This window comes from Pyrus communis, chromosome 13, assembly GCF_963583255.1.
Source record: "Pyrus communis chromosome 13, drPyrComm1.1, whole genome shotgun sequence".
NCBI lineage: Eukaryota > Viridiplantae > Streptophyta > Magnoliopsida > Rosales > Rosaceae > Pyrus > Pyrus communis.
In genome coordinates, this window is record NC_084815.1 from 25,713,196 (window position 1) to 25,737,564 (window position 24,369).

The 24,369-nt window shown below is 36.7% G+C and overlaps 4 protein-coding genes across 6 annotated transcripts; 2 read left to right on the top strand and 2 right to left on the bottom strand.

The window, feature by feature from the left end:
• Nucleotides 1-536: 536 nt before the first annotated feature.
• LOC137712443 (uncharacterized) lies at nt 537-1,187 on the top strand. The gene has a single exon (XM_068451516.1). The coding sequence runs from the start codon at nt 537-539 to the stop codon at nt 1,185-1,187; it is 651 nt and encodes a 216-aa protein (XP_068307617.1).
• A 4,941-nt stretch (nt 1,188-6,128) lies between these two features.
• On the bottom strand, nt 6,129-7,037 carry LOC137713833 (germin-like protein subfamily 1 member 13). Its single transcript, XM_068453189.1, has 2 exons — nt 6,884-7,037; nt 6,129-6,682 (listed from the first exon to the last, which is right to left on the bottom strand). The coding sequence occupies exons 1-2, from the start codon at nt 7,014-7,016 to the stop codon at nt 6,129-6,131; spliced, it is 687 nt and encodes a 228-aa protein (XP_068309290.1). The 5' UTR covers nt 7,017-7,037.
• A 3,233-nt stretch (nt 7,038-10,270) lies between these two features.
• On the bottom strand, nt 10,271-11,274 carry LOC137713842 (germin-like protein subfamily 1 member 13). Its single transcript, XM_068453197.1, has 2 exons — nt 11,078-11,274; nt 10,271-10,824 (listed from the first exon to the last, which is right to left on the bottom strand). The coding sequence occupies exons 1-2, from the start codon at nt 11,208-11,210 to the stop codon at nt 10,271-10,273; spliced, it is 687 nt and encodes a 228-aa protein (XP_068309298.1). The 5' UTR covers nt 11,211-11,274.
• A 3,829-nt stretch (nt 11,275-15,103) lies between these two features.
• Nucleotides 15,104-21,619, top strand: LOC137713753 (probable cyclic nucleotide-gated ion channel 20, chloroplastic). 3 transcript variants are annotated; one of them, XM_068453101.1, is made up of 13 exons: nt 15,104-15,443; nt 15,821-16,349; nt 16,894-17,085; nt 17,285-17,383; nt 17,522-17,659; nt 18,077-18,325; nt 18,725-18,988; nt 19,350-19,495; nt 19,815-19,892; nt 20,068-20,197; nt 20,371-20,617; nt 20,689-20,851; nt 21,034-21,618. In XM_068453101.1, exons 2-13 carry the CDS (start codon nt 15,837-15,839, stop codon nt 21,185-21,187), a joined length of 2,373 nt encoding a protein of 790 aa, XP_068309202.1. In that variant the 5' UTR covers nt 15,104-15,443; nt 15,821-15,836; the 3' UTR covers nt 21,188-21,618. The 3 variants fall into 3 exon arrangements, with proteins under 3 accessions (XP_068309202.1, XP_068309204.1, XP_068309203.1); XM_068453102.1 differs by lacking the exon at nt 15,104-15,443 and adding an exon at nt 15,461-15,724 and having other exon boundaries at nt 21,034-21,619; XM_068453103.1 differs by lacking the exon at nt 16,894-17,085 and having other exon boundaries at nt 21,034-21,619.
• The last annotated feature ends 2,750 nt before the right edge of the window (nt 21,620-24,369 follow it).

The following is a 24,369-nucleotide window of genomic DNA, read 5'->3' on the forward strand; positions in this document are numbered from 1 at the left end:
TCATTTTTCGATTGTTCAAACTGCAAGTGAGAGCTCGACCCACAAAAAAAAAAAAAAAAGCCTTCCAAGTAAGAGATTTAGGGATAAATAACACATATCACTGTTGTATTAAAATTATGCTCAAAACATCCCTCAGAGTCGGAAGGAGGCTGGATGTATAGGAAGATTGGCACATCATTGTTGAAATAGTCAAAAGTCTAGTTGTTAGGGTTCCTTTATTCTAGGCTTTATTCCTGGACATGCTAATAACCCTCCTATACTTGAGGGACAAGTTGTTTTCTGTTTAACCTAGTCACTCACCACGATTTTAGGTCTTGTATAATCATGGGTTGTTATTTGATTTCTTGTTTGATGTAAGGCTATTTAATAGCCGAAGTTGTTTGTTTCAAGCTAATAAGAATTCTCCCGAGTATACCAGTGCTTTCATACTTTGCATTCTCAAAACTCTTAGTGACCTAGTTCAGTTCCAACATCTGGTATCAGAGCCCTATCACGAGGCCTGACCAAACCTGGTGTCAATGTGAGAGAACAAAAACATGACGTCTGAGAGTAGCTTTGTACAACCTGCCATCCCAAGGTTCAATGGGCACTATGATCACTGGAGTATGCTAATGGAGAACTTTCTGCGTTCCAAAGAATATTGGAACTTGGTGGAGACAGGAATCACTGCAGGATCAGGAGGGGCAGAATCTAGTGACTTGCAGAAGAAGGCGCTGGAGGAGCAGAAATTGAAAGACTTGAAGGCCAAGAACTATTTGTTCCAGGCCATTGATTGTGCGATTTTAGAAACGATCTTGAAAAAGGAAACTGCGAAAGATATATGGGATTCCTTGAAGCAGAAGTATCAGGGAACAGCACGTGTGAAACGTGCTCAACTGCAGGCACTTCGAAAGGAGTTTGAAGTACTGCATATGAAGGCTGGAGAAATTGTGAATGACTATTTTGGAAGAACGCTTGTTATAGCCAATAAGATGAGGCTTCATGGAGAAAGAATGGAGGATATGGTAATCATTGAAAAAATTTTGAGGTCTATGACTTCAAAATATGATTATGTTGTTTGCTCGATTGAAGAGTCGAATGACTTAGATGCTTTATCCATTGATGAACTCCAGAGCAGTCTTCTTGTGCATGAACAAAGAGTCAGTCGGCAAGTTGTGGATGAACAAGCTCTTCAAGTCACTTATTGAATTCAACAAGGAGGAAAAGGCGGTGGTCGTGGCTTATACAATGGAAGAGGAAGAGGTAGATTTGGGTTCGACAAATCTATCATTGAATGCTACAACTGTCATGAGCTAGGGCATTTTCAGTGGGAATGTCCAAAGAAAGCTAGGGGTTCACAGGCGAATTTTGCAGAAACAAAGGAAGAAATGTTGCTGATGGCGCAAGTGGATGTTAAGGGAACTGAGAATGAGTACACTTGGTTCTTGGATTCTAGATGTAGTAATCATATGAGTGGCAGCGAGGAAGTATTTATCAAGATGGATGAAAGTTTCAGAGAATCAGTAAAGCTAGGAAATGACTCCAATCTCAGTGTGAAAGGCAAGGGCAAGGTGCGAATAGAGGTGTATGGGATCGTGCATGTTGTTACAGGAGTCTTCTTTGTACCTGAGTTAAAGAATAATATGTTGAGCATTGGTTAACTGCAAGAAAGGGGACTTGTTGTGCTCATGCAACATGGAAAGTGCAAGATCTTTCATCCTGAGAAAGGTCTAATTCTTGAGACTGAGATGACATGAATAGGATGTTTGCCTTGGTTGTTTGTTACTCACTGAAGGAACAAAAAAGTCTCACCATGACAACCACTGATCAAGCAACTCTTTGGCACTGTCGGTATGGGCATTTGAGCTGGAATGGACTGAAGGTGCTGCAACAAAAGAATATGGTTGAAGGGTTACCAAAGTTCAAAGCGTCTCAGAAAGTGTGTGAAGATTGTCTTGTGGGAAAACAGCGCCGTGACTCTTTTCCACGAGAAAGTATATGGAGAGCCTCCAAGATATTACAATTGATACATGCTGACATATGTGGCCTGATAAGTCCAGTCTCAAATAGCAAGAAGAGGTATCTCATCACTTTTATTGATGATTTTAGTAGAAGAACGTGGGTTTATTTTCTGGTGGAGAAATCAGAAGCCTTTGCTACGTTCAAAACTTATAAAGCTAGAGTGGAGAAGGAAACAGGAGCGTTCATAAGAGGCTTAAGGACAGATCGAGAAGGTGAGTTCACGTCACATGAATTCACAAGTTTCTGCAGTGAGAATGGCATTCACAGACAGTTGACGGCTGCCTACACACCTCAACAAAACGGCGTAGTTAAAAGGAAGAATCGAACTATCATGAATATAGTTCGATGCATGCTATCAGAGAAGCAAATTCCAAAAACTTTCTGGCCCGAAGCAGTGAACTGGGCAGTGCATGTATTGAATCGAAGTCCAACTCTCACCGTAAAAAGCAAGACACCTGAAGAAGCTTGAAGTGGGCACAAACCATCGGTGGATCACTTTAGAGTCTTTGGATGTGTATCTCACGTGCATACACCTGATTGCAAAAGAGTGAAACTTGATGACAAAAGCCTCAAATGCATACTGTTGGGGGTAAGTGAGGAATCCAAAGCTTATAGACTGTTTGATCCCATCTCACAAAAAATTATTGTAAGTCGAGATGTGGTTTTTGAGGAAGATAAACAATGGAATTGGGATGACATTCATGAGTAGGCTATCTTAACTGATCTTAAATGGGAAACTGATGAAGAAACAATCATAGAAGATGAAGAATGATCTGGAGCTATTGAAGATATGGGAACCAATGAGTCTCATGGTAATGATTCATTTGAAGTAAGAGAAGTCACGGCTGAAGGCAGTGCATCTCAAGAAGGATGAACTCGAAGACCACCAATCTGGATGAGAGATTATGAAACTGACGAGGGTCTCTCTGATGAAGAAAGAGTAAACTTGGCTCACCTAGCCTTGTTTACTAATGGTGATCCAACAACTTATTACGATGCAGTGAAGAGTGAGAAGTGGAGACAAGCAATGGATCGAGAAATAAAAGCTATAGAGAAGAATGATACGTGGGAGTTGACTGATCTGCCATCGGGGGGAAAAACTATTAGAGTGAAGTGGGTTTTTAAGACAAAACTGAATGAAAATGGGGAGGTGGACAAGTACAAGGCTCGGCTTGTTGCAAAGGGATATAGTCAACAATATGGAGTTGATTTCTCTGAGGTGTTTGCACCAGTGGCTCGACTGGATACAATACGAATGGTCATTTCTCTTACTGCACAAAAGAGTTGGAAGATTTATCAACTCGACATCAAATCAGCTTTTTTGCACGGTGCAATTGATGAGGAAGTGTTTGTTGAACAACCACCTTGTTATGAACATAAGGGGAGTGAGTCCAAGGTATATCGTCTCAAAAAGGCACTCTATAGACTCAAGCAGGCTCCACGGGCATGGTACAATCGAATAGAGTCGTACTTCATCAAGGAAGGTTTCAATAAATGTCCCTACGAGCATACACTATTCATTAAGGCAGCAAATGAAGGTAAAACTTTAATTGTATGCCTCTATGTTGATGATCTTATATTCACTGGAAATGATGAGTCATTGTTTGAGCAATTTAAAAGGTCCATGATGGATGAGTTTGACATGACTGATCTCGGACAAATGAGGTATTTTCTTGGCATAGAAGTGGTGCAGACAACGGATGGAATATTCATCAGTCAACGAAAGTATGCATAGGAAGTGTTGGAAAGGTTTAATATGGATCAATGCAACTCAGCGCACAACCCTATTGTTCCTGGCTTTAAAATAACTCGTGATGAAGAGGGGGTGAAGGTTCATAGCACACTTTATAAACAGATGGTAGGAAGTCTCATGTACTTAACAGCTACACGTCCTGATCTTATGTTCACTGTAAGTTTGATTAGTAGGTATATGAAGCATCCTACTGAGACTCATCTAATGGAAGCTAAAAGGATTTTAAGGTACGTGAAAGGCACCACTGGTTTTGGGGTGTTTTACTAGAAAGGAGGAGATGAAGAGCTTATTGGCTACACGGACAGTGACTATGCCGGTGATCAAGATGACAGAAAAAACACTTCAGGTTATGTTTTTATGATGAATTTAAGTGCAGTTTCATGGTCTTCGAAGAAACAACCAATGGTTACTCTCTCTACTACTGAAGCAGAGTTTATAGCTGCAGCTTCAAGTGCATGTCAAGTGGTGTGGTTAAGAAGAATTCTGGGGAGTTTAAGTTTGAGGCAAAGTGGTCCAACAGTAGTTTATTGTGATAATGTCTCAACCATTAAACTTTCAAAGAATCCGGTAATGCATGGTCGCAGTAAACACATAGATGTTCGGTTTCATTTCCTTCGAGATCTTGTCAAAGATGGAGTTGTGGAGCTGTTACAGTGTTCTACTCAAGAACAGATTGCAGACATCATGACAAAGCCGTTAAAGCTTGAAATGTTTTTGAAGATGCGAGAGTTAATGGGTGTTCGTGAATACCCTGGAATAAACTGAATATCAATGGTATTCAGTTTAAGGGAGGATGTTGAAATAGTCAAAAGTCTAGTTGTTAGGGTTCCTTTATTCTAGGCTTTATTCCTGGACGTGCTAATAACCCTCCTATACTTGAGGGACAAGTTGTTTTCTGTTTAACCTAGTCACTCACCACGATTTTAGGTCTTGTATAATCGTGGGTTGTTATTTGATTTCCTGTTTGATGTAAGGCTATTTAATAGTCGAAGTTGTTTGTTTCAAGCTAATAAGAATTCTCCCGAGTATACCAGTGCTTTCATACTTTGCATTCTCAAAACTCTTAGTGACCTAGTTCAGTTCCTACAATCATTACATAAGCAAATCAACCATGATCTTCTTATTTATTTAACTGAAAATATGCGTATACCCCTTGGAATTCAATTTTCTTTAACTAAAACCCATAATTGTAAAATTTTCTAATAAAAACCCAATGACTAGGCTCCAACTAAGCAATATCCATAATTAAGTATAACTTGGCAAAATTGTTATTTTTGGATGTCTAAATTACCCCTAATATCATTGACTTTGGGTCTATTACTTCTTATCTACATTTATTTTATATTATTTCATTCAATTAAACATTTTGAAATGTTTATGCAGATTTGGAAAAGAAAAATTTTAGTGTCATGATTTCAATGCATATTAATAACAAAAATTATATGATATTAGAGTTTTGATTCCTTATATAGTTGTTTTCACATTTATGTAAAAATGAGCATTATTTTTCCTTTTCAAATAATTGTAACAGGTAAATTGGTATTTTTCACAAATGTACAAATGTTATTTTATTCAAAATTACCAATATTTTACATATATAAAATAACAATATAAGTTCCAAGTAAAATAACAATATAAGTTCCAGGTAAAATAATACATGCAAAATAATTTACCTACAAAATAAATAAATAAATATTGTTTGATTCAAAAGTTAATTAAGTTATTTGCATACACACACACACACACACACACACACACACACACACATATATATATATATATATATATATATATATATATATTTACCTATAGAATAAATGAATGTTGATTGATTGCAAGCAACACATAATAATAACAAATGTGCCTAGTATATGTAATAATACCTGCAAAATAATTTACCCACAAAATAAAAGGATGTTTTTAGCCAATTGATTCAAAGTTAATTTATTACCTATATTCTACTTTAAAATATAGGTAATTTATTTCACACAGATATAATAATAACAAAATGTGCCTAATGTATACATGCAAAATAATTTACCTACAATGATTGTCAAACAAATATAAGAAATGGAGCAGATGATGATAAGACAAGTAAAAAGTAGATACTTTTGTAATAATAAAGCACTTATTTGCTATAATTAAGGTGAATAATTAAATTCATCAACATAATTAGGGTGTTGTGGCACAATTGTAAATATTTTGAAAATAATAGGTATTTATTTGTTTACATGGAAGTTTATTTCAAATTTGGGTTTTATTTGAATGTTTAAAATGAGATGGGTTTTGGTCAAGGAAATAAGTGTTGCATAGACTTATATCTAAAGAACCCTTTATTTAATATTAGATTTATATAATTTGTGTGTCGTTTTGATTAACTGTTATTGTACCAAAACTGTTTCTGAAGATAATCAACCACATTATCGTCCACCTGGAATGCCTTGGCCAAAACATCAGGGTTGATGGGAGGGTTGGATCCGAAGACTGCATTCGCAATGGTGATCACTCCTGGGTTCTGGCTGCTGAGACCGGCTATGGCCAAAGCATTGGTTTTTCCGACATTGAGTTGGAAGTGAATGAGACCGATTGGGAATACAAACACATCTCCCTTGTACAACACTTTGGTGAACAGCCGATTGCCGTCGCCATTGGATGTGACAAATCCGACGTAGAGTGAGCCTTCCACGACTATGAGGATCTCCGTGGCACGAGGGTGAGTGTGAGGAGGATTGAGGCCATTTGGTGCAAAGTCTACGCGAGCAAAGGATATGCCGAGAGTGTTGAGTCCGGGTATATTATCCACGTTCGCCGCCGTAACAATTGAACCGACCGGATTCAATGTGTTTCCGGTGTACCGAAGCTTGTCAGAGAAGAAATCGTTTGCTGATGCAAGTTTTGGGTCCTTGCAGAACTTCCCGTTCACAAACACTGCTCGCAATGATACACACAAGCAAATTAAATCTTTTTTATGTACGTAGGTGTTGTACATGCATGGATGATGAGCCATCAACCAAGCAAAATCATATAGTTAGGGTTTAGGCCTTGCTATTTCCTACGTACTCTCTGTACTGAATGGAATCTTAATTAAGGATATTGTTTTTACATAATTAAACATATAAGTATACGTACCAGCAGAATCGGTGTTATTAATTGCTACGCAAAAGTCCTGAAGAGGATCGGGATCAGAGGCAGAGGCAAGGAGGGTGGCGAATGCTAATACTGACAGGGCAGCAGCAGTTACAGGGAAATGAACTCCTTTCATCGCTAGCTATAGTGTATAGGGGATTAGCAACAAGGACGTGGAACTTGTATTTAACTAGATGATCTGATGATGAGTTGCTTCGAGATGGATGAAAATTATGCATGGGGACACTTCTGTATTTATAGATTAGCAAGAGAGACTGATGATGAACTGGTCTTGGATTTTCCCTGTGGGTAATCGAAGCAGGTAAAGACTTGGATTAATTTTTAGAAGCAGGTAAAGACTTGGATACTTTTAGAAGCAGCTACCGACTTGGTTGTAGTTACTCCTTATTGAATTGGTCTTGGATTAAATTTAATATTAATTTGTACCAATTCCTTTCGTAATAAACCACTGATCATATGTACCACATTTTTGCAGGTGATCCATTATCGTAATAATAAAATCTGCGTTACACTTAGTTTGAACTCTCTATCCTCTTAGTGTAATTTAAATATTATTTAAAATTGAAAATTTGTATTGCATTTCTTTTGTTCGTTAGAAATTTTGATGAAAATTAAATTTGTTACACTAAAACATGCATGCATGTATCGGTGTTTTCAGTAACTAATTAAATCGATCTCGAGAGCCAGAAATTATATATATACTACAAGAGAAAAAAAGCCTAAAACACTGTTCCTTTGCCAGTGTTATGCCTTTTTAGCCCACGAGTTGCTCTGTAAATTTAGGTTTTTGTGTGTTTTATACAGTGAAATGGCATTTTTGACCCTGGGTGTCCAATAGAAGTCTCCCAACTTCTTCCTTAGAAATCGCAAAGATCAAAAAGGAAAAAATTGTGCTCTGCAAATATATACAAACAAAGTATCATGTGGTAGAGAGTGAGTCTAAGGAATATGTAAAATACCCAATACATGGCCTCGATAGAGATCCAACATGCCTAGGATGCCGATTGGGCGAGGGGAATTGAGGGAAGGTAGTAGATTTGGCATCCAATTCTGATCAGAGCCCGTCTATCCGAGTGCCTGGTGGAATGGGGATGGAGTATCACAGCTAAGGAGGAGGGAGGGAGGAAAATTAAAAGACAAAAAGCAATAAAAGTAGGTAAAAGACGCCAAATAAGGGGCATGAAGCCCATATTTGATACAAACTCAGGGGATAGTTAAGACTCGACTTAGGAAAATTGTGATAAACTCAGGGAGAATCAGGAATAAACAAAAAGAGCCTGAGAAGGGGAGAGGAAAAAGGGGGAGGGGGATGAGGCATAGGAAGTAAGAGAGGAGGAAGAAGATGGAAAAGGCAAAAGAGGGAAGGAGTAGCGGGCTGTCGCCTACCCCAAGCAAGAGCAAGTGGCAGCGGCTGAAACTTGAAGCTGGAGATGAGGCTGTCGATTTGGGCTTTTAGACAGAGAAAGAATGTCCTTTTTCTTACTTTTCTTATTTGCATTTTTTCCAACTTGCAAATAATGTATCTTCGTTGTAGAAATTTCATAATCAGAGCTGTCCAATATCTTAATCTTCATTTGAAGATCATCTTTACAAAAAAAACATTCGAATTCAAATTGTTACATTCGAATTCGAATTGTTTAGTTGTCCTAATATATCAAATAGTTGGACGATTTAATATTACGAATATGCTGCTAATTAGTGCCTACACTATGAACTTATTTGGTACATCAAGACAACTAAATGATTTTGGAATATGAATGATTTTTTGTATAGTAATCTTCAAGTAAAGATTAAGATATTAGACGGTTTCAGCTACAAACTTTTTACGACGATGATACATTATTTGCAAGTAAAAGAATGAGTTCATTCCTCCAAATAGGAATGCAAGTATCAAAATAGGTATCAGTAGCTAAGCCAATTGAAGCATTCCAACGTAATCCTCTCTCTACGGACAGTGGAATTGGTTTTCTCAAACACACTAATTAATATTCATGTTGACAACGGAAGGGAACTCTCGTTGACAATACACAATTATATATAAACATTCCGCAAATTTTGATCTTGTCAAATTTCCACTTGCACCGTAGAAAGAAAGTTTTATTTATTTATTTTTTATCTATTTTTATTTTTTTGTGTTTTTGTCAACCGATATATTTGTTAGATTAGATAATATTATGGAGCTGACAGGATTCAAATCCACGCAATGGTGCAAATGCATTACAAAAGCAAAGCTCATTTGGTTAAAACTGAACTGCTTACTCGTGAAAAACAATGTGTAAAGGAGAATTTCCCTTGTAGTATTCTTGTAGTTAGAGTTACTTATGTTTCATTAATTGGGCAACAAATATGGTTGTCGTTAAACGTGGTAGAATACTTTATGAAATGAGCGGAGTAGCAGAAAATGTAGCTGGACGTAAGTTTGGCCCAAATCTAAGCGGGTATAGGCCCCAATAAGTGTCCAATGCAGATGAGATTTATCATGTAAGTCCAAGTAAATCACAAGTGAACACTAAGAAAGTTCTTGCTACAATTTATTGCTGCATGCTTCGTCGTCCTTCTTTTTGTATTTTCTGATCAGACCCAAATGAATGTCTCAGACGACATACTAATAAGGTGGTGGTGGTGGTGGGTATTCGTAGTATGCTGACCCAAAGAGAAATTTAGGTGCCCTGATCAATTTTGAGGCGAGGTGGTTTGGAGGAACACATTTGCGTGCTTGAAGTGGATTGGAGAAGCAGATTGTTTGTTGTTTTGGACGAGTCGAGCAGATCATTTTGGGGTGTGGAATGATTTTATCATGATATCGGTGTTACAATAAGTTTAAAATCTCTTTTGTATTTGGTGGTTGGTAGGAAGAGCAGAATAGCAGATGTGGTTTGACAAAGCATACATTTTCTAGGCCGAGCAGATCTACTGATTTAGTTTTCGATAAGACTTGTGGCTCCTACTCTTGTTGGTCGGGTTCGGCTCGGATAGGCTGCTGGAACCCTTTTTTTCCTTCTCTTTTGGTTGATACGGTGTTCTGGCAATAAGGTGAGGTTCGTTCTTTTGTTGCCCTTTTGCTCTTATCGAAGGTGGTTATGATAATTTTGTTGAATCGAATGATATATTATATTTATTTTTGTTCATTTTTCGATTGTTCAAACTGCAAGTGAGAGCTCGACCCACGAAAAAAAAACCTTCCAAGTAAGAGATTTAGGGATAAATAACACACATCACTGTTGTATTAAAATTATGCTCAAAACATCCCTCGGAGTCGGAAGGAGACTGCTGTATAGGAAGATTGGTACATCATTACATAAGCAAATCAAACCATGATCTTCTTATTTATTTAATATTAGATTTCACATAATTTGTGAGTCGTTTTGATTAACTGTTATTGTACCAAAACTGTTTCTGAAGATAATCAACCACATTATCGTCCACCTGGAATGCCTTGGCCAAAACATCAGGGTTGATGGGAGGGTTGGATCCGAAGACTGCGTTCGCAATGGTGATCACTCCTGGGTTCTGGCTGCTGAGACCGGCGATGGCCAAAGCGTTGGTTTTTCCGACATTAAGTTGGAAGTGAATGAGACCGATTGGGAATACAAACACATCTCCCTTGTACAACACTTTAGTGAACAGCCGATTGCCGTCGCCATTGGATGTGACAAATCCGACGTAGAGTGAACCTTCCAAGACTATGAGGATCTCCGTGGCTCGAGGGTGAGTGTGAGGAGGGTTGAGGCCATTTGGTGCAAAGTCTACGCGAGCAAAGGATATGCCGAGAGTGTTGAGTCCGGGTATATCATCCACGTTTGCCGCCGTGACAATTGAACCGACCGGATTCGATGTGTTTCCGGGGTACCGGAGCTTGTCAGAGAAGAAATCGTTTGCTGATGCAAGTTTTGGGTTCTTGCAGAACTTCCCGTTCACGAACACTGCTCGCAATGGAACACACAAACAAATTAATTAATCTTTTTATGTACGTTCGTGTTGGACATGCATGGATGATGAACCATCAGCCATGCAAAATCATATGGTTAGGCTTCTAGCTATTACCTACGTACTCTCTTTATTTACTGAATGAAATTTTACTTGACACAAAATAACATATAATTAATTTATAGAACAGAAGAACAATCTTAATTAATGAATTGTATTTACATAATTGAAATATAAAATTATACGTACCAACAGAATCAGTGTTATTAATTGCTACGCAAAAGTCCTGAAGAGGACTGGGATCAGAGGCGGAGGCAAGGAGGGTGGCGAATGCTAATACTAAAAGGGCAACAGCAATTACAGGGAAATTAACTCCTTTCATCGCTAGCTATGTATAGTCTATAGGGGATTATCGTATAGATTAGCAAGGACTTGGAACTTGTACTTAACTAGATGATCAGTTGCTTTGAGAAGGATGAAAATTATGTATGGGGATACTTGTCTATTTATAGATTAGCAAGAGAGACTGATGATGAACTGGTCTTGGATTTTCCCTGTAGATAATTGAAGCACGTAAAGGCTTGGATTAATTTTTAGAAGCAGGTAAAGACTTGGATCATTTTAGAAGCAGCTAAAGACTAGGTTGTAATTACAACTTAATTGAACTGGTCTTGCCGTCTTGGATTAAAATTTAATATTAATTTGTACCATTTCTTTTCGCAATAAGCCACTGACCATATCGCATTTTTTCATATGGTCGATTATCCTAATATTGCATTTTTTGCATTTCTTTTGTTCGTTAGAAATTTTGATAAAAATTAAGCTTGCACACTAATGCATGCATGCACGAGGATGGGGGCCTAGTTGCAGTGGCACTAGAGCCAAAGAAAGTCCCACCTCACCCAAGTTCGATTCCCCCACCCCCACGCTTAAATAATGACAAAAAATAAATAAAAAAAAAAAAAAACATGCATGCACGTATAGGTGTTTTCAGTAGGTTAATTAGAGTAACACTCCGCAGATTTATTGTGTTTTCATAAAACTTTCTTATGTTTGAAATACTACACTAATACTCCCTTAAGTTTTAATTTAGTTTCACATAATCTCTTTTGGTCAAAAAATCATCTTAGTAGGACAAATCTACCCTTATAATTACTTACAAACAAAATGAAAATAAAAAACCTTTATAAATAAAAAGAAAAAGAAATCAAATTAGAAATTAATAAAACATTAAAACAAACTAATTTTTTTGACAGAATCTCACATCTTCTCCTCCTCCATCTTCTCCTCCCTTGAATCCAAACATCTAACTTCCCTTAGTTTTTTCACTGCGGACCCACAGACAATCACTATCTACCCTTTCCCCAACTCATTCCCAGGAACAACCTTGGTTCGTATGTGCTAATTTAGGGTTTTGGAATGCTTCGTAAATATATGATACAAGGAAAGAATAAAACTAATAACCCCTATCCTGATTACAAGGTGTCAAATCCTCCTATAATAAGGAGTCAACCGACGCCAACCTCAAGGAGTTTTGTAAAAACACTGTAAAACTTAAAGATGTTTATGCAATTAACCCAAACAGTAACTAATTAAATCGATCCTAACTAAGATAGCCGGAAATAAAAACTACAAAACAAGAATAAAAAAAGGCAGATCAACCATGCATTTAACAGTTGAAATTAGAAGCTACTTATGTTAGAATTTTCAAGCACATAAATAATTTGACTAAGTTCCATTATTTAATGTTTCAAATATACAATATATAATTTTGCTTGAAAAATAAGAAGCGAATAATATCCGGCTAAGGGTACCTTTAATAAGGAAGCCCTTAAGGGTAGGGATCTTTATATTTATATAAAAATAGGAATTAGTTATGGGGTCCACACCATATCGCACTTTAACGATCTAAATCGTCTATTTTTCAAGTTGCATCTCATAGATCATCCTTACAAAATATTAGCCGAATCAAAAATATTTAGGACATCTAATTGAGATCAAAAGAATTAATGAATACTTTGTTATATAAGAAACAATGAAATTTTGTCTTGATAATTAAATAGGCAAATGATTTTCGATTGAATTGAATTTTTGCAAAGAATATCTATAAATCGAGACTTACAAAATAAACGGTTCGGATCATTGAAGTTCTATGTTGAGTGAGCCATACACCTAATCCTCATTTTTTTTTTTAATGGAGATTCCTTTGCATTAGGGGTCTGCCTTTAATAAAGGTCTATCTATTAGGTATATAAAATATACTTATTTATAAAACGAGGAAGATGTAGAGGAAATGAGTTAAACTAGTACCAAAAAGAACAAGAGTTGTTAGAAGGAGGGAAAATCTGGTCAAACGACGTACACAATATTAAAAGAATAATACTTGTCTTTTTTTTTTCAACTTGCAAATAATGCGTTTTTCTTTAGGAGGAGGGAAAGTCCGGTCAAACGATGTACACAATATTAAAAGAATAATACTTGTCTTTTTTTTCAACTTGCAAATAATGTATTTTTGTTGTAGATATTTTATAATCAGAATTGTTCAATATCTTAACCTTTGTTTGAAGATTATTTCTACAAAAATACATTCGAATTAGAAATCTTTAATTATCCAAATGTATCAAATAATTAGACAGTTTATCACGAATATTCTATTTGGTACCTACATTATGAACTTATTTGGTACATCTAAACAACTAAACCATTTCGAATATGAATGATTTTTTTGTAGGGATAATCTTCAAGTAAAAGTTAAGATATTGGACGGTTCGGTTACAAAATTTTTTACGATGAGTATACGTTATTTGCAAGTGAAAAAATGAGTTCATTTCTCCAAATGAAAATGCAAGTATTAAAAAAGGTATAAGTAGCTAAGCCAATTGAAGTATTCCAACGTAATCCTCTCTCTAAGAATAATGGAATTGGTTTTCTCAAACACACTAATTAATATTATTGTTGACAACGGAAGGGAACTCACGTTGACAATACATAATTATATATAAACATTCCGCAAATTTTGATCTTGTCAAATTCCACTTGCACCGTAGAAAGAAAGTTTTATTTTTTTATTTTTTTTATCAAATAATATATTTGTTAGATTAGATAACATTAGAGAGCTGACAAGATCCAAACTCATGTAGTGGCACATGCAATACAAAAGCAAAGCTCATTTGGTTAAATCTCAACTGCTTGCTCATGAAAAACAATGAGTAAAGGAGAATTTCCCTTGTAGTAATCTTGTAGTTAGTGGTACTTATGTTTCATTAATTGGACAACGAATATAGTTGTCGTTAAACCCGGTAGAATACTTTATGAAATGAGCAAAGTAGCAAAAAAATTAGTTAGACAGAAGTTTGGCCCAAATCTAGGTGGGTATAGGCCCAAATAAGTATCCAGTGCAGACGAAATTCTCATGTAAGTCTAAGTAAATCACAAGTGAACACTCAAAAAGTTCTTGCTACAATTTATTCTTAACTACCAAACTTGGTAAAAACATTAAAATTACGGAAAGAGATCCTCTCTGGATCTCTTTCACTAAGGCCACCGGATCAAGTGATCCGGACTTTTCAAATTTCATCTAACGGCTCACCGGTTTCGATTCTTTAAAAGCTATAATAATTTTTTGTTGTTGGATGAATTTTGTGTTGTATGAAATTACCTCTTTGTATCCAAGAATTATCAAGTTGAATATAGAATGAGTATTACTATAAGGTATGAAATTTCAAGTAAATTTCTGAAAAGGAAATATCATAACTTCCAATTAATTAGTGGTAAATATGTTTGGTAATGGTACCAGCATGGCTGGTGACACCCAAAGGGTGTGATGCTTACGATTTGCAAAGAATTAATTTGGAATATAATCTTATTACATCAACCTTCGAATTCCAAGTGCCTAGGGGATGGAGGTCAGTTCAGCTCCTACCCTCATACCCTCCTACCCTCCTCGGGTATTTACATCATCATGTATTAAAGTATAAAAGTACTCTTCCGTCCTGTTCTAAATTTTATCCCAAGACGATGTCCTGTAGTCGTAGATATCAACAGTAAATTTAATATTAAACAAATGAATAATGCGGCTAAAACAAATAATGATGCAGCAAGCGAACAAGCTTCTTTGTTTTTTTTTTTCTTTTTCTTTTTCTTTTGTGCGTGTAAAGTTTTTGTCTAGAGACGAGTTAACCGGAGGGGGTGTTAACTGTCAAGCCAACCCGCCTACCAAAGTCGCAAGAATAAAATTAAACAAGGAGCACGGACATTGGATTGTCTTGTCCGGTAGTCGTTAGATTATTGTGTCCGGTCCCCCCCTCCTTGCTCCAGGAAACTTCAATATCCCCAATTCCAATCACAAACAGTCAAACACCCCTTTCCTACGCTTCCCTTGGAATTTCCAAGCTTCCCTCTTTTGTTTAGTCCTCAAGTCCTTAGTCAGCTCTTTTAGTCTTCGCCGGCCTCTCTCTCTCTCTCTCTCTCTCTCTCTCTCTCTCTCTCTCTCTTTCCTTGTGATGAGAATGTATCTTTATTTAATTTGCTGGCTAATTGATGATCACAAGAGTTAATATTCTTGGGTTTCTGGTGCAACCCCTGTTGAGCTCTGCTTCTCTTTCGAATTATTCAGGTAAATTTCACACCTTTTATTTAAGGATTTGTTGAACTCCGATGGATTAAAATGTACCCCTTTTCCTCTTTATATTCTTTTGTTTTTTCTAATTAAAACTGCAAATTGATACCTTGAAACTAGAAATTAAAATTTTGGAACTAGTAATTTGCAACAGAATTTGTCTTATGGTGTTCTTTGATACATTTAAGCTTTGTTCCCTGCAGAAAACGAAGACAAATAACAACTTTTTGAACTTAAATGGAGCTAACTAGCATGATCACTAATGTGCTTCAAACATTGTACTAATTGTATTGTAATTCTACTCGAAAGTAATTTAATTGAACTGGTATGAATACTTATGTAGTATAATTTTATCTTGGCTTCTTCGTTTTTAGGTTCAATTTGTGAGAAATGGCTGGTTATGATAAAGATGAGGTACCCATGCTATCAGACACTCACCCGCAATACTCAGACGATAATGTGCAGCTAAAACTCGACAAATTTATGTCCCGAACCCGAAGTGCATCAGTTTCCATCCCTATGAGCTCTGTGGACTCGTCATATGAAGGGAAACCTAGACTTGTAGGTCATACTGGTCCATTAAGGAGTCAAAGCAAAACTCTTTTCGTGCCTATGAGTGGTCCCTTATATGCTAACCGCAGGCCTGATAGCATTTTCCGGCCAGTTCAAGCTCTAACAGCAGGGCAAGAAGCGGTGGAACCTGCAGGAGAAAAGTTTCCTTCTACCAATGCAACAACTGAGAATGAATGGGAGGATGAAAACTATGCGGGTAAAAATGAACACTTGCTGAGATCTGGCCAACTGGGACTGTGCAATGATCCTTACTGCACAACTTGCCCAACATTCAATCTCAAGGCTGCTCAAGCGAAACATCGAAGGGCCTCAGATATATTTGATCCCAAGGTGTTTTTCACTCTCCAATCAGAGGATTTTTTTTTTCTTTTAATTTGTGGACAATATTTGTAGAAATTTAGGTGCTGTCTTTTTTTATATGCTCTGCATGATTGCCACTTAGTAAATACGTCGAGTTTTGCATCTAATCCTGTCAAATGATTAGGAGCTTGCCTGTCTCTTCTTCTCAGTTACAAAGAAGAAGCAACTACATTCATTCATGTTTGCTTTTCATTTGATCTGTTATATTAACAATGCAATTAATAGCCGTGGAGACTCTGGAGAGAATGGAAATAATATCTGTACTTACATTCTCTGTATGCAAAAGCAATTACAAAGCAATAATTCCTCTCAAGCTGCATTGCATATCCTTTTTCTTTCTTGTGTTGCCTTTTTTGTTTCACTGATACGACTATTGCTTGAGATTTAGCAACGATATGTACTTTATTAATATATTCTCATCATCGCTTCCCTATTTCTTTTATTTTTTGGTAAGACAAGATATAAGCACTCCAAGAAACTTATGCCTAGTTCCTTTATTCTCAACTGTGTGCAGTTCCATAATGCTCTGTATGGGGATGCCAAGGGCTGGGCAAGGAGATTTTTCTCTTTTCTGCGTCCATATATTCCTGGAGTTATGAACCCTCATGCTAAATTTGTGCAACGGTGGAACAAGTTTTTCGTCATTTCTTGCTTAATATCAATTTTTGTAGATCCATTGTTTTTCTTCCTGCTGTCCGTTGAAAAGGTATTTCCTGGGTTCTTCCTTGTCATTTCATGAATTAGATTGGAATTATCAGTTGACCGAGGACTAGTTTGGTTTTCCAATTTACACATTGTAGTTATTTATTTGTAAGGCTTTCTATGGAGAAGAAGAGAACGTTTTTGGTTCATTTCGTTGTGACATTGCTTCCTTTTGAACTTGATTTCCCTGTTTTTGAATGTAGGAGAATAGCTGTATAGTTATTGATTGGCCCTTGACGACAACACTTGTGGTATTTAGAAGCATCACTGATTTCATACTCCTACTGCACATACTCCTTCAGGTAAGATTTCCTTCCCTCTCATCCATTCATATCTCAATTTAGAAGTTAAATAAATTATGGATGAGATAAGTTGATTGGTTTCAAGCGTTGGCAGACAAATAAATCCCTCTCTCTCACTCTCTCTCCCTCTCTCTGCAGTTTAGATTGGCTTATGTGGCTCCTGAGTCTAGGGTGGTTGGTGCTGGTGAGTTAGTAGACCATCCGAAGAAAATTGCTCTGAATTACCTTCAAGGATATTTTCTACTAGACTTTTTTATTGTATTACCGCTGCCTCAGGTAAACATGTCTTTCTCTCACGCACACAACATGTGCGCCATATTCTGTATTCTTGGTTTCCTTCGCTGTATTGGTATTTTTTTTGTTTCATCCATTTTATAGTTCAAGCAAGTTCCTCATGTTTTAATTCATGGAATGATGTAATTTTATAGTATTCATGGAATGATGTAATTTGTGATTCTGACATGCTAACAAGTGCTTGATAGTAAATTGCTTTTTGCCATGGAAGAAAACTGTTTTCAGTGGCTTTGCCGAGGGAGGATGATCACCCATGCCTGCTGCCCTGTCAATCCCCTAAATTACTTGAATCAGTCACTATATCTATTTATACGCTAACATGACATTGTAACTTGTTCTGTCTGATGTAAGCACATATTTTCTTCCCATGTGCTAAGTTCTTCTTTCAATTGTTTACAGATCATAATACTGTTAGTTCTACGAAAGACCTCGGGATTAACAGGAGCAAACCATGCAAAAAATCTTTTACGTGCTGCAGTTCTTCTTCAGTATATTCCCAGGTTGTATAGGTTTCTACCTTTTCTTGCTGGGCAGACTCCAAGTGGCTTCATATTTGAGTCAGCATGGGCAAATTTTATAATAAATCTTCTCACTTTTGTGTTGTCTGGCCACGTTGTTGGATCGTGCTGGTACCTCTTTGGGCTACAGGTGGGTGGAAAAGATTTTATTCTCAACTCTCGAAGTTTCCCGTGATAGACATTTTTATGTTTCTCACGTGTCTTCATTTTGTATGTCCAGAACTATTCAAGATTCATATACAATCTCTTCTCACCTTTTTGTCAAACAGTGAAATATCTGATAAGTTCTTCCTGCATACTATCTTAAGTCAATCGAAACTTTTCAGGCCTGCGAAAATGTGAAAAATTGCATCTTTATCTGTTTGCTTAAACCTGCAATATTATGATTTAATTTGATAGTTCTTTTTTTCACTATTGTAATAAATAACATCATGAGTTTTAAATAATGTAGAGGCAGTGAATTCTATTGGATATCGGACTGAAGGTTGGTTTTCATTCACTCACTTACTTCCCCTCTTTCTTGTCCCAGAGGGTTAATCAATGTTTTCGAGAGGCCTGCCATAACTCTGCAATTAGTGGGTGTATGAACTTCCTAGATTGTGGGCATGGAAGTCCAACTGAAGATCCTATAGCAGATAAACCATTACGTGATCTCTGGAGAAACAATGTGAATGCTACTGCTTGTTTAACTGCAAATGGCTTTGGTTACGGAATTTACGGCCAAGCTGTCAATCTTACAACAGAAAATAGTATAGTCACTAGATATGTGTATGGATTGTTTTGGGGATTCCAGGTATCGCTTTCATTTGTCCCTTCTTTTGGCCGAATAATTTCAAATAACTGTTTAATTCTTACTTTATACTCAGTTAAGTTAATAGTCTATCACAGTCTTGCGATTGACTACCATTCTACACCAAAAACTTATACTGTCGGGGGTACAAACTTGACCCTTATCTGTATTGTCCCACCTAGTTCAAAGCTAAATTGAGTTGGTTCTGAATCTTATTATTCTGAAATGAAAGCTCAAAGTTGATGGCATCAGTGCTTAACTGAATAATAAATTTACATTCCATTATCTCCTGGCGTAAGGCTTGTTTTGGTATGGTCTCATTACAAAGCTGAATGAAATTAACCATGTGATTTACGTTATGCAGCAAATCAGTACCCTGGCTGGAAATTTAATTCCAAGCTATTTTGTTTGGGAAGTCCTTTTTACAATGGCCATCATTGGCCTAGGTCTCTTGCTTTTCGCTCTTCTCATTGGAAATATGCAGAACTTTCTGCAGGCTCTTGGCCGGAGGTACAACTTTTATCCTAGGATCTATTCTTCTTAAATATTCCTGGATTTAGAGTCACGATCGTAGCATATTTTACTGAGTACATATCCAGCTGTATAAATGTTAGTAACTCTCTCCTGTTTGTCTGAAATTCAAAGTTAGAAGTTATGTGTGCTAATTGAATTATTAAATACCATGAGCATTCACTTGTCACCTGCAACCATGATGTGATTCATTCTTTTGATTAAATCTCAAAGAAATAGAGCAATAGAAAACGCCAGTTAGTTTTCCGTGTTGCTTATGCTATGTTTTAAGAAAAGGAAACTCTGTTTCTCTGTACAGACGGTTAGAAATGTCCCTGAGACGTCGTGATGTTGAGCAGTGGATGAGCCATAGACGCTTACCAGACAAACTTAGAAGGTATGATGTATTCAGAATGTCATTTTGACATTTGAATTTCCTTATGCATGAGGTTTTACTATCCATTGTAAAAGAAATAAATTAATGCTTTATGAAAAGAAGAATCCGTTCTTAAATCGATAAGTCTATGATGTTAAAATTTTATTGATAAAGCCTCATGTATTGTGCTCTGAAGGCGAGTACGAGAAGCTGAGCGGTACAATTGGGCAGCAACCAGAGGAGTAAATGAAGAAATGCTTTTGGAAGTCCTGCCTGAAGACCTTCAGACGGATATAAGACGCCATCTCTTCACGTTCATTAAGAAAGTGAGCATCTTAGTATCACGGAATAATAAATTTATAATGATCGGATTTTCTGCTTACTTACTAAATGATGGTCTTCATTTTTCCTTAGAATTATTATTTGATTAAGGTTCAAAGTTATCAGCTTGGCGCATTTTAACTCATAATGCATGTTCTAAATTCCGAAAATTCTGCAGGTACGAATTTTTGCCCTGATGGATGAACCCATCTTAGATTCCATTTGTGGAAGACTAAGGCAAAAGACATACATCAAGGGAAGTATAGTTTTGTACCGTGGTGGTCTCATCGAGAAGATGGTTTTTATAGTGAGGGGAAAAATGGAGAGCATTGGAGAAGATGGGAATAGAATTTCTTTATCTGAAGGAGACGTTTGTGGTGAGGAACTTCTCGCATGGTGTCTTGAACATTCTTCAGTAAACAAAGGTACAAGTCTTGAGCATTCTTCAAAAATTTTAAAAAACAACATCAATTTATCAGTGTGGTTTCTGTTGCAGATGGTAAAAAGATCAGGATTCCCGGACAGCGGTTGCTTAGCAACAGGATGGTAAGATGCTTAACAAACGTTGAAGCATTTTCACTCCGAGCAGCTGACATTGAAGAAGTCACCAGTGTTTTCTCCAGATTCTTGCGCAAACCACGTGTTCAAGGAGCCATAAGGTTTTTTTTTATTAAAGTTACTCCTATCTCATTTATGCATATGTTTGAGAATTATCTCTGTCGAAATGCACGATTGAAGACTGGTGACATATGCATACATGGTCTGTAAGAAATCGTCTAGGATGCATGTGGGGAATGGTTTATGACAGAACATTGATGTTGAAGTTTGGTTTTTATGGCAGGTATGAGTCACCTTACTGGAGAGCCCTTGCAGCAAGATGCATTCAAGTAGCATGGAGATACAGGAAAAAATGCCTACAGCGAGCCAACACCTCTCAGTCTCAATCTCATTCTCAACTCGAATCTCGATCCCAATCCAATCATGCATTGTTATAAGCTAATTAGCATATGTATTAGTTATTGTACCTTCCTTTCCAAGGAAGTTGATCTATGTATAATATGTAATATGATGGATGGTCTTTGAGATATAAAAGTAGACAAAAAATAGCTATTTAAATTGACTGAAAAAACAAATTCATAACAAAGAAAAAATTTAAATAATTTCCGCACACCTATTGTTTGAAAATTAAAAAAATGTAGAAAGTTTGAATCTTGTTCCGAAAATTTTGAGATAACATTGATTCCATAATTTAATTGGGAAAGTTCGATTTCGAAATTTTTTTTATTGAAATTTGGGAACCTCCTACAGTTGTTTTACTTGGGCTTCCCCATTTTGTGGCCTTTAGCAGTTCCAGCGTGGGAATCCTCCTCCAGGCAATACACTATGATATACATCCAGTGAACAGTAATTGCCCTTAATGAACAGTAATCGCCTTTTGCATCTCCATCGTTGCACTTCAATAGCCCTGGTAATAGTGAATAAAATATTAGTATTTTTTTTATTTATAAAATAATACAAAATAATTTTATTTGTAATTTCGGATAAGATTTTTAATCGTTCTCGTTGCGTCACATGTTATTATTTACATTATGGTCAGCAAACAAGTTAAAGAAATTAAGCAACCTAACCACACACTTCAAAAAAAAAATTGAAGCTCCACAAGCAACCACAAAAGCCAGAAATTCAAATATACAAAGGAAATGCAAGAAATTAACAAAGGTTTAATCTATCAATACGCACAAAGCAAGCTCCAAAAAAAAATACCCATTTCAAAAACCCTAGAAATCCGAATCCAGATGGAAAATGTGACCATAAAAGACATCAGAGATGGAATATACCGTCATCGAAGTCAGTCTCGCCGTCGTCGGCTTCGTCAGCGACGTCTTCAAAGAATCTAAGGACACTAGGGTTGCTCCTCTTCCGGCCACCACCGGACTTGTCATCGTGCTTACGCTTCCCGCAGGAGAATCCACCTCATGCGGCGATCCCCTTACCCTTCGACGCCATCACAATGCGAAGGTTTCAGAGAAGGAATGCCTCAATCGCAGGCAGAGAGAGAGAGAGAGAGAGAGAGAGAAGTGCCACTGATGTCACCCCACGTCAGACAGCCTTCGGGCGCTCGGGTCGGCACGAATCCACGAGCCTGGATCTCGAGCCTGCTCGGGTTCACTCGCCAGCCAACGCTGGACTTCCTCCCTCGGGCAATCAGGCCCTGTTCCGCAGCCTGTCCCTCCAGCAGTTGCTCCCGCTGGAGCTGCTCTTAGCTTCTAAGTCTCTCTCTCTCTCTCTCTCTCTCTCTCTCTCTCTCTATATATATATATATATATATACACACACACATATATATATATATATATATATATTAAAAGCCACATGGTCACTATCAACCTCCCTGCATGCCTTAATTTGCATTTTCTAGCATTTTCTAGCTAACTATATAACTATCCCATATATATCTATGTATGCATATATATATTTTTCGCAGTTAGGTTTAGATCGATGAACAGGCACCAAGTTTCAGGTGATGATGAGGAAGCTACGGATAAATATGAACAAAAGCAAATATGTATAATATGAAATGAAACCAGTTTTATAAAACAATATTAACAAATGTTTAATGCTGAAAACCTCCATTATAGAAAAATTATAAACTTGATAATTGTATTCATAGACAAAAACATAATTCTACAATCTTATATACTTGGTGTACAAGTAAGGATGTCTACAAATCAAAACACAATTAGAATTAGATTACAATATTAATTCTTAAACCTTAGGTGAGACGGTTTCTTTAGATGAGACTCCTTCTCTAATCACATTACACCTGAACCTGTGTGTATTTTTTTTCACATCTTAGTAATAACAGTTAGATTAGTTTAAATTTTGAGATTTATGTAGTAGATAGATTAAATCAAACTCATCGAATGATAATGTGTTGTGAGCCTCACCATCATTTTAGAGAGTCGTGAGCAAAAACATACCGGAACTTGTAATCTCAATCGTGCATGTTGCGATATTTTTCTCCATTTTCATATATTGAAGAGAGAATTGTTTGATTGTTTTTGTCACTATATATTTGAATTTTCTAGCAGAAGTATTTAATAATCTCTTTAAATGGCTCTTGAAAAAACAGACGCAGCTGCAGCACACTAATCTTCCCTACCACGAAACCTTCCATAATATAATGGCAATGACTTGCCGCAACAGACTATTAAGATCTTTTATTACTTGTACTAATTCATATATAAGCCTAAAAATTGGCTTTTTTAGCCAAAACGGAATCTAACATTGACATAATTTCTTACTTACTGACAATGAAAATAAATAGAGTTTGTTCACCATTATTCATTTTGATCCATTCGTGAAAAATGTCAATATCCTCGTTAAGTTGTCAAGTGAAAGACTACGTTACCACCTTTTTAAGGGTATTTTTGTCAAATCAACCCCTCCACTTAACTAGAATATTGACAGATTTTTCACGGAATGACCAAAATAATTTACGATGAACAAACTTAATGATCATTTCTATCAATCAGGGACCAAAGTGAGGAGCTACACCAATCTTAGAAATCATTTTAGCTAAAAAAAACCTAACAAAATTTTCATCAAAATTTTGATTAACTAACTCGCTTAATTTGCTCGGTCCTTGTCATTCCAAGTGGCTTGTTAAAAGAACATGCATGATGAAAATTTGAGAAATGAAACCATTAATTGGATATATCGAACTTCGAAATTAAAGCAACGTATGAGTAATAAAACACACTGATCTCACTAATCTTCCAGTAGTCGAGAAGAAGGAACGTACTATCACATTATGTCCAACAACGTCCCAAAAACGTTGGTAAAAAAGAGGCGACGACGGTAATTTTGAAGGATGCATATGACATGCAACAGCTTTAATCTCATTGCCTGAATAAGGTTACATCAGAGATTTATTCATCTCTTGAGTAACTCGAGTATCCACCGCACCCACAACCACTGCATTATTCACCACAACCTAAGAACCAAAAATATCCTGGAAATAATCCAAAACCGTTGATTTGATTCCTTCCTCTGAATCTTGCCACACTCCCCTCACATCACGCAGCCATTTGATAGATTTTTTCCTCCGGTGGTTAGATGTCCGTCGGTGGAAGAATTTCGTATTTCGATCCCACTTTAACCACATGGTTCTGGA

Bases quoted from the DNA above. Each gene is read 5' to 3' on its own strand.
- LOC137713833 (XM_068453189.1), bottom strand. From the start codon at position 7,016: ATGAAAGGAGTTCATTTCCCTGTAACTGCTGCTGCCCTGTCAGTATTA. The intron at 6,683-6,883 runs GTACGTATACTT...CATTGCGAGCAG, and splicing joins TAATAACACCGATTCTGCTG to TGTTTGTGAACGGGAAGTTC.
- LOC137713842 (XM_068453197.1), bottom strand. From the start codon at position 11,210: ATGAAAGGAGTTAATTTCCCTGTAATTGCTGTTGCCCTTTTAGTATTA. The intron at 10,825-11,077 runs GTACGTATAATT...CATTGCGAGCAG, and splicing joins TAATAACACTGATTCTGTTG to TGTTCGTGAACGGGAAGTTC.
- LOC137713753 (XM_068453101.1), top strand. From the start codon at position 15,837: ATGGCTGGTTATGATAAAGATGAGGTACCCATGCTATCAGACACTCAC. The intron at 20,198-20,370 runs GTGAGCATCTTA...AAAATTCTGCAG, and splicing joins TCTTCACGTTCATTAAGAAA to GTACGAATTTTTGCCCTGAT. The intron at 20,618-20,688 runs GTACAAGTCTTG...TTTCTGTTGCAG, and splicing joins ACATTCTTCAGTAAACAAAG to ATGGTAAAAAGATCAGGATT.
- LOC137712443 (XM_068451516.1), top strand. From the start codon at position 537: ATGACGTCTGAGAGTAGCTTTGTACAACCTGCCATCCCAAGGTTCAAT.